Source organism: Ranitomeya variabilis, chromosome 4, assembly GCF_051348905.1.
Source record: "Ranitomeya variabilis isolate aRanVar5 chromosome 4, aRanVar5.hap1, whole genome shotgun sequence".
In the NCBI taxonomy this organism is placed as follows: domain Eukaryota; kingdom Metazoa; phylum Chordata; class Amphibia; order Anura; family Dendrobatidae; genus Ranitomeya; species Ranitomeya variabilis.
This window is the reverse complement of record NC_135235.1, coordinates 720,483,480-720,496,795: the sequence shown is the minus strand read 5'-3', so window position 1 is coordinate 720,496,795 and position 13,316 is coordinate 720,483,480. Positions and strand designations below refer to the sequence as shown.

Genomic DNA, 13,316 nt, shown 5'->3' with positions numbered 1-13,316 from the left:
TCACTAAAAACTTGCAGAAAGTTCTTGCGAGAACTCTGCGCAAATAACTTTGGAGAAAGAACTCAGTGTTTATTAGTTGTGAGACAATTGTGTACTGGTGATTATCCCCTCCCTTTTTCTTCGTTTTTCTATCCTATCTTTTATTTGGCAACCATGGCAACGAAAGGAGAAGCCTGGTACACCCAGCAGAAGAGGGACACTCTTGCTGTGATATGCATGTACCATGGCCTGAAACCCCAGGACAAGTCCAAGGCTCAAATGGTCGCTGAACTGGTGCAATTTGAAGCAGACCAAGCCAGGCCACAGAGCCCAGAGGCCGCAGAAGCCGGCACAAGCGAGCATGGTGCTGCAGCAGAGGTCCAACCACAGAATACGGGCCCTACTGGCAACCAGGGGGGTGCAGACCACCTCCTGCAGCTGGCTCTGCAACAATGCTCCGCAGATGACCTGGACCGACGTCTGCAGCTGATCCAGCAATACCAGGAGCGAGCCGAGCGAGAGGCCCGAGCCGAGCGAGAGGCCCAGCGAGCCGAGCGAGAGGCCCAAGCGGAGAGGGAGTACCAGCTGCAGATGGCCCAACTACAAATGCAGGGGTCGTCCCAGTCCAGTCATGAGCCCAGCAGCGCTCAGATACCGAAGCCCCGGCCTGACCACTTTCCTGCTATGGAAAAGGATGGGGACTTGGACACGTTTCTGCGGGCCTTTGAGAAAGCCTGCAGACAGTACCAGCTGCCTACACAAGAATGGGCACGGTACCTGACACCAGGGCTGAGAGGAAAAGCTCTGGAGGCGTTTGCTGCCCTCCCTCAAGAACAAGATGGTGACTATGAGGCCAACAAGCAGGCTCTGATAGCCAAGTACCAGCTTACACCCGAGGTGTACCGTAAGAAGTTCCGGACCCTCCAACGTGGCCCACATGACAGCTACAGTGATGTGGTGCATGGACTGGGGACCCACTTTGACCAGTGGACCCAAGGACTGTCAGTAACCACTTTTGCCCAGCTGCGAGACCTGATGATCAAAGACCAGTTCTTCCATCTATGCCCAACTGAGGTGCGACAGTTCGTGATGGACAGAGAACCCAAAGACGTGACGAAAGCAGCGCAGATTGCCGATGCCTATGAGGCCAACCGTAAATCGGAAGTGCGGAAGACAGTCACCACCAGCTGGAGAGGGGGTAAGCCTGCAGCCAACGCCAGTACCCCTGCCAGCCAACACACCAGAGGTCCTGTCCCCGTGGCCAACAGCACCAGACCTACCACCGAACTTCGCCAGTGTTACCACTGCAGGCAGACTGGACACCTCAGTCACCAATGTCCAGCCAAGCAGAAGAACCCCTCATCCAAGGCCCCAGGGCCTAATGCAGCAGTTCTTTTGGTGGGTGGTGTGGCTGGGAGGGGGTGTGATAACGTACAGCATGTCATTGTGAGAGGTCATGTTGCTACAGGCCTCAAGGACACCGGGGCTGAACGAACCCTCATCCGACCCGAACTGGCGGCCCCTGAAGAAATCATTCTGGGGAAAACCCTAACTGTCACTGGGATTGGGGGCATCAGCTGTCCCTTACCGATGGCCCGGGTTTTTATTGATTGGGGTGCTGGGAGCGGGGTGAAGGAAGTGGGGCTGTCTGATAATTTGCCCACCGATGTTTTGTTGGGGACTGATTTGGGGAGGTTGGTGGCGCACTTCGTCATTGACACCCCTCCCCAATCTACTAATGAGGGTAAAGTTAACCCTGATGATGATGATGGGAAATCGCATGTGTTACCTGACCATGCTTTATCTTGTAATGTTGCATCTGATAACCATTTTTTCCCTAGGATTGATGGTGAAAATGTTGTACCTGTGCCAACTGTACCTAATAATGATGTTTCTATGAAAGTTGATGTGTCCGTAGGTACAGGAGTGCTCAGCCACGTCGCTCTGCGGAGTGAGACGGCTGAGGAACCCCTAGCAGGGGCAAGTGTCGGTGCTACCGGAAATGGGGAGATACATGGGAACCGTGAGGAAGGTGATGCCATGCAATTGACCAGTGCCACCGAGGAAGGTAACTGGCCCCTAAGTAGCAATGCTCCTGAGGTAATGGGGGTGGATGGGGAGGTAGAACCCGTAGCAGCGTCGGTTGATGGGTCTGTAGAAACCCCCGGGGAGACAGCCTACATAGCTGCTGTCATCCGCAGTCAGAGTGCCCGGAACGCAAATAACTGTCTGCCTCCCGGACCCTCCTCAGTCATCAGTATGACTGAACCAGAGGTGGACCCAGTGCAGGTCCCAGAGGGCTTCCGTGAGGAAGGGACCCTGACGTCGCTTCTGGCTTCCCCTAGCCAGGAGTTTCAGGCCGCTCTGCACACAGATGCGAGCCTAGAGAGTTTGAGACAACTCGCCGGGACGCGCTTCTCCGAGACTGATAAGGAGAAGGTGTTCTGGGAAGGAGGAAGGTTGTACCGGGAGACAGTACCCGGAAAATCGCAAAAGGAGTGGTTGAGGGAAAGACAGCTGGTCGTCCCGCAGCAATTCCGGGGTGAGTTGTTGCGGATTGCCCATGAGATCCCGCTAGCTGGACACTTGGGGATCAGCAAAACTAAGGCCCGGCTGTCTCAACACTTCTATTGGCCTAAGATGGGGACAGATGTGTCAAACTACTGCCGCTCCTGTGTCACCTGTCAAAGAGTGGGGAAGGCGGGGCCTGCTCTTAAGGCTCCCCTGATCCCTTTGCCAGTGATAGAGGAGCCTTTCCAGAGGATTGCGGTGGACATTGTGGGCCCGCTGGCCGTCTCCAGCAGCTCTGGAAAGCGATATATTCTTACTGTGGTAGACTACGCTACCCGGTACCCAGAGGCAGAAGCTCTGTCGTCAACTAGGGCAGATAAGGTGGCGGATGCCCTGTTGGCCATCTTTTCACGTGTAGGATTTCCCAGGGAAATGCTTACTGATCGAGGGACCCAATTTATGTCTCACCTAATGGAGGCTCTCTGTAAGAAAATGCAGGTGAAGCACCTGGTATCGAGTGCGTATCACCCACAGACCAATGGCTTGTGTGAACGCTTCAATGGTACCCTCAAACAGATGCTACGCATGCTGGTTGAGACACAAGGGCGCGACTGGGAGCGGTACCTCCCACACCTGCTATTCGCTTACCGAGAGGTTCCGCAGGCCTCGACGGGGTTCTCCCCCTTCGAGCTCCTGTACGGCAGGCGAGTCCGGGGACCCCTTGGGTTGGTAAGAGAATCCTGGGAAGAGGAGCCGAACCCTTCTGAAGTGTCCATAGTGGAGTATGTCATGCGCTTCCGTGACCAGATGCAGACCTTGACGCAGTTGGTGCATGACAACATGACGCAGGCGCAGGCTGATCAGAAGCACTGGTATGACCAGAACGCCTGGGAGCGGACCTACCACGTGGGTCAAAAGGTGTGGGTGCTGGTTCCCGTACCAACGGATAAGCTTCAGGCAGCCTGGGAGGGCCCGTACGTCGTCCACCAACAGCTCAACCCGGTCACCTATGTGGTCACGCTTGACCACGCTCGGGGTAGGCGAAAGGCCTTTCACGTCAACATGATGAAGGCTCATCACGAACGTGAACCTTTTGTCCTACCGTTCTGCAGCGCACCCGAAGAAGGGGAGGAAGACACCCTCCTGGACATGCTGGCCCAAGCCAAGGCCCGTGGGTCCATTGAGGACGTGGAGGTAAGCGCCTCGCTAGATGAACCACAGCGGTTGCAGTTGCAAACCACACTGGAACCCTTCCGGGTCGTGTTCTCCAACCGACCTGGAAGGACTGAGTTAGCCGTCCACGAGGTGGACACCGGGAATCACGCCCCACTACGGCGAACACCCTATCGAATCTCTGACCAGGTGCAGCAGATTATGCGCCAGGAGATCGATGAGATGTTACAGCTGGGGGTGATTCGGCGGTCAAAGAGCGCGTGGGCCTCACCTGTAGTTCTCGTGCCAAAAAAGGACCGGACCACCCGGTTCTGCGTGGACTACAGGGGGCTCAACGCCATTACAGCCTCTGACGCGCACCCAATGCCGCGCATCGAGGAGCTGCTTGAGAAGTTAGCTGGCGCAGAATACCTGACAATAATGGATCTGAGTCTCGGATACTGGCAGATTCCCCTGAGCCCCGAGGCACAGGAGAAGTCCGCCTTTATCACCCCCTTTGGACTGTACGAGTCCACGGTCATGCCCTTTGGCATGAAGAATGCCCCTGCCACTTTCCAGCGGATGGTCAATCTCCTGCTTCAGGGACTGGAGAAGTACGCCGTGGCGTACTTAGATGACATTGCCATCTTCAGTCCCTCCTGGGATGAACACCTGCAGCATCTCGAGGAGGTGCTCAGGCGAATTCACCAAGCAGGCCTGACTATCAAGCCGGGAAAGTGCCAGATGGGCATGAGGGAGGTCCACTACCTGGGGCACCGGGTAGGCGGAGGCACCCTGAAACCGGAGCCTGACAAAGTGGGCGTGATCGTGAACTGGCCCACTCCTGGGACCAAGAAACAGGTGATGTCCTTCCTGGGCACTGCAGGGTACTATAGGCGCTTTGTGCAGCACTATAGTAGCCTGGCAAAACCTTTGACGGACCTCACCAGGAAGAAGCTACCCCACATCGTCAACTGGACAGATGGCTGTGAGGGGGCCTTCCAGGCGTTGAAAACAGCACTGTGCAACACCCTGTGTTGAAAGCAGTCGACAGCAGTCGACCGTTCTTGGTACAGACCGACACCAGCGAGTTTGGCCTTGGTGCTGTGCTCAGCCAGGTTGACTCGGAGGACCAAGAGCACCCCGTGTTGTACCTGAGCCGGAAACTTTTGCCGAGGGAAGTGGCCTACTCCACCATTGAGAAGGAGTGCCTGGCCATAGTCTGGGCCCTGCAGCACTTGCAGCCCTACTTGTACAGTCGCACCTTCACTGTGGTGACTGACCACGACCCTCTGCGCTGGCTAAGCAACATGTGTGGAACCAATGGCAGGTTGCTACGCTGGAGCCTTGCCCTTCAGCAATTTGACTTCAACATTAAACACAAAGCGGGCAAAGAGCATGGGAATGCAGATGGACTCTCCCACCAGGGTGAACCCACTGAGGTGCGCATGGAGGCATACCGAGAGGTTCTGCCGCCGTAGCGCACGCCAAAAGGGGGAGGTGTCACGATATGGTATGAAATATCATATAAGTTTAGTTCTCTTGCTAGCATGCTGTGGGCTAAGCCCCCTCCTTGGAGTGATTCAGCAACAGCTCGTAGCTGCAAATTCCTGACTTTCCTTCTCAGAGAGTGTGGGGGTTATGAGAGCCAAGGAATTTACGACCGGCATTTCCTGCCGGGTAAGCTCTTGTCCAGCTATCACTGGAATAGAAACTTCTAGAACACATGGAAGTTCTTTGTTCCATTTTTTGTAAGATATTACGCAAACAGTTTACGTTAAAAACACGAAAATAGATGTTCTTATTCTCTCTCGGTGGATCTATCCATGACTCTAATCACAGGCTTGTAGCTCCATCTGGTGAAGAAGTAGGGATTGCTCTGTAAATAATAGGACATACTTGTTCTCATTAGAAAGCTCATGTTAATACAAGCTGAATGCTGGGTGTGATATGATTCTGATATGTACTGGAACGGAGTTATAAGCATTAGACCAATTTGTATTCAAGTTACTCAGACTGAAAGGTAGGAGGATCTGGAAAAGCCAGCCCTTTCTGTGAGGTCACAGACTGTAGGTTTTAAGTTGTTGGCAGCCCTTCAGGAGGGATTTTGAGTCTTTTCCTGGAAGAGCCCGGAGCACGTCCAATGAGCTGGGACGTGTGGTTGCCTGAACTGATATGAACTGAGAATATGTGAGTGTTATCTTTTTTCTTCATTTAATCCTTTTATTTTCATAATTACCTTGTACATATTTGCAATTGTCTCATTTGTAACATCTTTGTAAAATATTTTGATAAACACTGCATAAACTTTATGGGTATATTATTTCATGCCAGTTATTTCTCCATGCTCTAAAAACGTACCCTGTCTTTGAAGGGAAATTACGCTACTGTTTTGGGTTAGCTCCGGACCCGTTTGATCGGAGCTGGTGGCAGCGACCGTGTGCAGACTTTTGGGTGATTGTAGCGACTGCAGCTTGATAATTATTGTTCCTGCCTGAGCGGGAGTAGTTATCGCGTCGCTGCAGCCTGCCCAATAGCCAGTACATAGCAGGCAGCCATTCTGGCGACTAATTACCGTAGGTGCAGTACCTAATCTGACCTGACAGAAAGGGGGGCGCCAGAGAGCTGCAAGTGTTAAGTGGAACTGTAAGCGGGATATACCCAAATCCCTGCAGTTCATGGTATATTGAAGAGCAGTGGGATACCTAAAATAAGCCCCTGCTGTAAACTAAGAGGTCAATAGCATTGTGTGTGTTTTCATCACATTGTGGCAGTGGAGGGGTAACTACGATAAGCCCCCTGCGCATGTGATAGCCGTCTGTTGGTCTAAAGTCACCCCAATCCGTGGCAGTGTATTTCTTCAACTTCCCTTTTCTTCTTAATCCTGCACAGACCATCACTTCTTCCAGCCAGGAGTCATCTCTGCAGGAAATAACAGTTATCTAGAGCTCCGCTTGCAGAACACATTACTTAATTTTACTTATCATAGTGTCGCTCTGCACAGTAACAGGACCGCCCCCCCATTTAAAACAGTATACTCAAAAAATAAAATAAACACATCACTGCAGTAATAATATCCCTTAATTAGCCCCTATGGTAATAATATCCCCCAGCCTGGCCCCATGTATCTCATTCCTGGCTCCAGCCATATGTTTTCCCATTCTGCCCTCATGAGTATCCATCCTGCCCCATCTGTTCCCATGATCCTGCCCCATCTGTCCCCATGATCCTGCCCCATCTGTCCCCATGATTCTGACCCAACTGTCCCCATTATTCTGACCCAACTGTCCCCATGATCCTGCCCCATCTGTCCCCATGATCCTGCCCCATCTGTCCCCATGATCCTGCCCCATCTGTCCCCATGATCCTGCTCCATCTGTCCCCATGATCCTGCCCCATCTGTCCCCATGATCCTGCCCCATCTGTCCCCATGATCCTGCCCCATCTGTCCCCATGATCCTGCCCCATCTGTCCCCATGATCCTGCCCCATCTGTCCCCATGATCCTGCCCCATCTGTCCCCATGATCCTGCTCCATCTGTCCCCATGATCCTGCCCCATCTGTCCCCATGATCCTGCCCCATCTGTCCCCATGATCCTGCCCCATCTGTCCCCATGATCCTGCTCCATCTGTCCCCATGATCCTGCCCCATCTGTCTCCATCGTATCCATCCTACACCATGATCCTGCCCCATCTGTCTCCATCCTGCCCCCGTGTCTCACATTCTGCTGTCTCACGTGTCTCACATCCTGCCCCCATCTCACATTCTTCCCCGTGTCTCACATTCTGCCCCGTGTCTCACATTCTGCCCCGTGTCACATCCTGCCCCCCTGTGTCTCACATCCTGCCCCATGTCTCATTCTGCCCGTGTCCCACATTCTTCCCCTGTGTTTACATTCCTTCTCCGTGTTTTCATTCTGCCCCGTGTTGTTTCCATTCCTGCCCCATGTTGCTTCCATTCCTGCCCAGTGTTTTCATTCTGCCCCGTGTTGTTTCCTTTCCTGTCCCGTTTTCATTCTGCCCCGTTTTCATTCTGCCCCATTTTCATTCTGTCCCCTGTTGTTTTCATTCTGCCCCCTGTGTTTTTTTCATTCTGCCCCCTGTGTTTTTTTCATTCTGCCCCCTGTGTTTTTTTCATTCTGCCCCGTGTTGTCTTCATTCTGCCCCGTGTTGTCTTCATTCTGCCCCGTGTTGTCTTCATTCTGCCCCGTGTTTTCATTCTGCCCCCTGTGTTGTCTTCATTCTGCCCCGTGTTGTCTTCATTCTGCCCCGTGTTTTCATTCTGCCCCCTGTGTTTTCTTCATTCTGCCCCCTGTGTTTTCTTTATTCCTGCCCCCTGTGTCTCCAATCTGCCCCGGGCTTGCCGCATTCAGTAAAAAAAAAAAACTGAACAGATTTCTTCTTACCTGGCCGGGCTCCAGCACCGACATCCATCCCAGACATTTCAGCGCGGACTCACCGGCAAATGACAATGACGTCATACGCAGGCGACGTGCGCGCTGACGTCAGCTGCCAGCCTTCGATTGGCTGGCGGCTTTAACTATTGCCTTGCGGGCCCAGACGGGCCCACAAAGCAATAGAACCTGCGTCTCGGGGCCGGGCCCGATGGGCAGATGAGACGGGGCCCTCTCTGCCCACTGGGCCCCATACGCCAGTCAGGGCAGCAATGCCCTGATAGCGGCCCTGGGTGTCCTATAGACACTTCTCCATTACTAAGCCATGGGCTTCATGTCACCTGACAATAGAAAGGTGACATTAACCCCACTAATATTAACCCCAATTGCCACTGCTACAGGGCAAGTGGGAAGACCCAGGCAAAGCACCATAATTGGCGCATCTAATAGATGCGCCTTTTCTGGGCAGCTGTGGGCTGCTGTTTTTAGGCTGGAGGGGGCCTAAAGCAATGGCCCCTTACCAGCATGAAAATACCAGCCCCCAGCTGTGAGCTTTAGCGAGGTAGGTTGCCAAAAATGCGGGGGACCCCATGCCGTTTTTGTTAAATTACTTATTAAAATATTTAAAAACAAACATAGCATGGGGACCCCAGTGTGAGGATATGGCCGCTTACTGAAGACTATCGGACAAATTAAAGTAGAGCAGAGTCCACCGCTCTAAGGCTACGTTCACATTTGTGTTGCGTCGGGCGCAGGTTCGGCGATGCATAGCGGCGCATGCGTCATGCGCCCCTATATTTAACATGGGGGCGCATGAACATGCGTTGTCTTGCGTTTTGTGACGCATGCGTCATTTTTGGCGTGTCAGGGCGCACAGGACGCTGCATGATGCATTATTTTTGCGCCGAAAATCATGCCAAAATTGGACGCATGCGTCACAAAAAGCTGCGTTTTGCATGCGTTGTGCGTTGCGTCGCCGACACTGCACCGCACAACGCAAATGTGAACGTAGCCTAAGGCTGCCGTCACACTAGCAGTATTTGGTCAGTATTTTACATCAGTATTTGTAAGCCAAAATGAGGAGTGGGTGATAAATACAGAAGTGGTGCATATGTTTCTATTCTACTTTTCCTCTAATTGTTCCACTCCTGGTTTTGACTTACAAATACTGATGTAAAATACTGACCAAATACTGCTAGTGTGACGCAGCCTAAGACATAAAGACTTTTTCCAGCATGGAGCACCGGTTACATCAATATCATTGTATTTTAAGTTTATTTGCTTGATGTGTTTTCTTAGTGATTTTCTTGCTTTATTTTATTAGTGATTTTCTTGCTCAGCAGTTCATGCTCAGGAATCAATGTTTCTATTCAGTGGCAGTCAGCAGAGGAAGACGAACAGGCTAGAATTTATGTGAACCTAAAGGTACCGTCACATTAAGCGACGCTGCAGCGATATCGACAACGCTGCAGCGTCGCTGTGTGGTCGCTGGAGAGCTGTCACACAGACAGCTCTCCAGCAACCAACGATGCCGAAGTCCCCGGGTAACCAGGGTAAACCTCGTGTTACTAAGCGCAGGGCCGCGCTTAGTAACCCGATGTTTACCCTGGTTACCATCGCAAATGTAAAAAAAAACAAACACTCCATACTCACATTCTGGTGTCGCGTCCCTCGCTGTCTGCTACCCGCACTGACTGTGAGTGCAGGCCGTAAAGTAAAAACAGAGCGCAGCGGTGACGTCACCGCTGCGCTCTGCTTTTACTTTACGGCCGGCACTCACAGTCAGTGCGGGAAGCGGACGGCGGGGGACGTGTGACAGACATCAGAATGTGAGTATGTACTGTTTGGTTTTTTTTACACGTACGATGGTAACCAGGGTAAACATCGGGTTACTAAGCGCAGCCCTGCGCTTAGTAACCCGATATTTACCCTGGTTACCATTGTAAAACATTGCTGGCATCGTTGCTTTTGCTGTCAAACACAACGATACACGCCGATCTGACGACCAAATAAAGTTCTGAACTTTCAGCAACGACCAGCGATATCACAGCAGGATCCAGATCGCTGCTGCGTGTCAAACACAACGATATCGCTATCCAGGACGCTGCAACATCACGGATCGTTGTCGTTATCGTTGCAAAGTCGCTTAGTGTGAAGGTACCTTAAGGACAGACTCTATCAATCTCATTTGTATCAAGGTCTTGCTCCCATTGTACTCCCAAACCTAGGCCCATTGTGTCGTTGGGGATAGTAGACTCAGGGAGCCATCACCACGGGAGGTCTCATATACAGTCCCAGCTGATGGAATATGCCTTGTTCTGTGAGCTAAAGGAAAATGTTTAAGGGGGCGGGAGAAAAAGACATAGGGTTGAATCAGGCAGTTGTTGGAAGGATTTCGATGGAAGAGGATCCAAGCTGGAATGGATGGATGACCTATGGAGCTTTGGAGATTGTTGGCTGGAGGAGTATCCATGAGCTACGGTCAGGATTTCCATCGTCTGGAGGAACATAGGCTGTGACTGCACACTATAGCAGCTGGAGATACAAAATCTGTGGGCCAACCAAAAGTTGGGAGACAGTGGGCATCGCCTGGTATGGAGCCAGTGGAACTACCGATCTCAGATTGGGAACTTGTGGACTGAGGACATTGTATGTTGGCCATCCACCTGGATTTGTTGTACAACGATGGATGTATGGAATAAAAAAATTAGTTGCATCGTTAACCTGCCTAGGTGATTTTTATAACCCACAACCTCTGATCTTCACACCCTCTATTCTTGATAACAAACCTTGCTGAACCTGACAGCTGAGGGTTGCAGCCCCCAGCTGTGAGTTTTGCCTGGTTGGTTCAAGAAAATAGGCGGGAACCCACACTGGGTTTTTCATTAATTTATTTAATTATATCGCAAGTGGCGGCTGAGGAATACCCCGATCATCCGCTCCTGCTGTCACTGTTATTAGCGGCAGCAAGTGTCGGATGATGGGAGTAGAAGTCCCAAAAGCCCCCACCTGCTGTCATCGTTCAGACTTTAATATAACTCATCATTCTCTTCTGCTCCTGCCGATCGCTGGCAGAACAGGGGAGAACGATGAGAGCCGTCTTCAGCACCCGACACCGGGGAACAGCGCTTACAGTAGCAGTTCTTCCCAGGCGGCCGTCTGTGTGGTACTGAGGCGGCACACGGTTGCCACACATGTGCCGCAAGTATTACACACACGGACACTGATATCTCCGGTATTGGTTTTTCTGGGATCGGAAATAAACGGAAGTGTGAAATCGGCCTAAGGGAGATCTTATGACACCTTCTCTCCATCTACCTGATGATCCTGAGGAACATTGGGATCTTCCTGTTTACAGTCCTGTGGAAGAAGAGGACGGGGACATCTCTCTGGTGTTGTCCTCTTACTGGATAGATCTAGAGGAAACACATACAGGGACTGAATTCATTCTTTACATACAGATACTTATAGGCAGTGTGTATTTAGTCCTGTCTATTACCTGGTGATGTGAGGGGCTGGGGAACCTCCATCATGACGTCCTTGTACAGATCTTTGTGTCCTTCTAAATACTCCCACTCCTCCATGGAGAAATAGACGGCGACATCCTGACACCTTATAGGAACCTGACACATATGATACCGTCATCCCCCCGATCCCTTCATAGCGTTACTGTATAATGTCCCTGCATTCCCAGCAGTGTCACCTCTCCAGTCAGCAGCTCAATCATCTTGTAGGTGAGTTCTAGGATCTTCTGGTCATTGAGGTCCTCATGTATCAGGGGGTGAGGTGGAGGTCCCGTGATTGGGCTCAAGGGTCTTCCCCATCCCTCAGACACAGGGTCCTGACAGCGCTCACTAGAGGTCTTCTTCACTACAGTGTAATCCTGGTTATGGAGAGACACATTAATAAATCTCACTACAGACATTTCCAGAGTCCTCACCTCTCCAGTTCTGTCCATCTGTTATTCCCATAGATAAGAATGATGTAATGTGACGTCATCAGAGTCTCTCACCTCTCCAGTAAGCCGGAAGAGGATCTCTAGGGTGAGGTGTAATATCCTCTCCGCCATTTTGTCTCTGTCCATATCCATCCTTGATGGGTAAATCAGGAAATTCTCTTATATAGAAGATCTTCACTGAGAGGATCCGATATTGTAGAGACCTGAATGAGAAGAAGATGAGCCGATGTAACATCATAAGAATCCTGTGTAATAATACAATTACTGGAGATAATAAGGGAAACATATGAGGAGATTTATTATTTTACAGTATTTAGTTTCCTTCTTTCCATCTACTAATAAAACCTATATATTTAGGCCACAGACAACAAGCAGTTTCTTCCTCGGAGTCGGCAGCTGAATACGTTCCTCATAGACTCATCTTCCATAACGCTAATTCTCGTCTCATTTCCCGACCCTGGAATCGGCATTAGTAATACTGCAGGAGATATTCATTACACGGGACAGGAGAAATAACGACTTCATGATGAGGACGACATCTCCATCTCCTACTGCGGCTCTAGGAACAGATCTGTCCAGAGTCGGTCACTGACTCCATCCCCACCGGCCTCTATATGGAGGTTTCCCGTCTTCCCCGCACTGGAATCTTCTATCACGTTAGAGCTCATGTCTGAGTCACACACAGAAGTTTGAGGCTTTTATAGGAGATTGTCGGTAAGAACAAGACCGGAGATATCTGAGGCCGATGTCTCCATGTACGGGGTTTATTTCTCCGGATAGGATGGTTTTCTTTGGTACTTTCCCCCATTAGAAGGGACACCGGTGGATATTGGGGTCTTTACCTGCTACAGTCCTGGGGGGATTTACTCGGTACAGTGGCCGCTGGACAAATCTCACCATCAATTCCCCTCAGACTGAAGGAACATCGCTCCTCTACTCGGCTCTATGGATCCAGGATGAAATCCACTGCGGCCCCTGCAAGAAAAGAAGGAGAAAGAGCAGAAGTTGGGGGAGACCACCGTGGCCTGAGATTTCTACGGCTGCTCTGTGCGCACAGGACCTGTGATGAGGTCACAGGAGGGGAGGAGTCAGGGGTCACATGATCAGGGCCCTCAGTGTATGCAGGACTCTGCTGTGCTGGTTGTCATGGTGCTGGATGAGGGGAAGTTTATGTGTGGGGTCAGGAGGGGTTTACAGTGTGGATGTAGCAGAGCCGTGTGTGTACGAGGTGTACGGAGCGGAGCCGTGTGTGTACGAGGTGTACGGAGCGGAGCCGTGTGTACGAGGTGTACGGAGCGGAGCCGTGTGTGTACGAGGTGTAC

At 51.4% G+C, this 13,316-nt stretch overlaps 1 protein-coding gene across 1 annotated transcript in view; it reads right to left on the bottom strand.

Moving 5' to 3' along the window:
• The window catches only part of LOC143766633 (uncharacterized), a 57,639-nt gene extending 44,583 nt beyond the window's left edge, over positions 1–13,056 (bottom strand). The window contains exons 1-4 of the mRNA XM_077254438.1: positions 12,049–13,056; positions 11,740–11,919; positions 11,536–11,659; positions 11,355–11,452 (exon numbers count right to left, since the gene is read on the bottom strand). Of these exons, the coding sequence (XP_077110553.1) occupies positions 11,355–11,452; positions 11,536–11,659; positions 11,740–11,919; positions 12,049–12,126 (480 nt within the window). The 5' untranslated portion in view covers positions 12,127–13,056. The remainder of the gene's footprint in view (positions 1–11,354; positions 11,453–11,535; positions 11,660–11,739; positions 11,920–12,048) is intronic.
• Between the last annotated feature and the right edge of the window lie 260 nt (positions 13,057–13,316).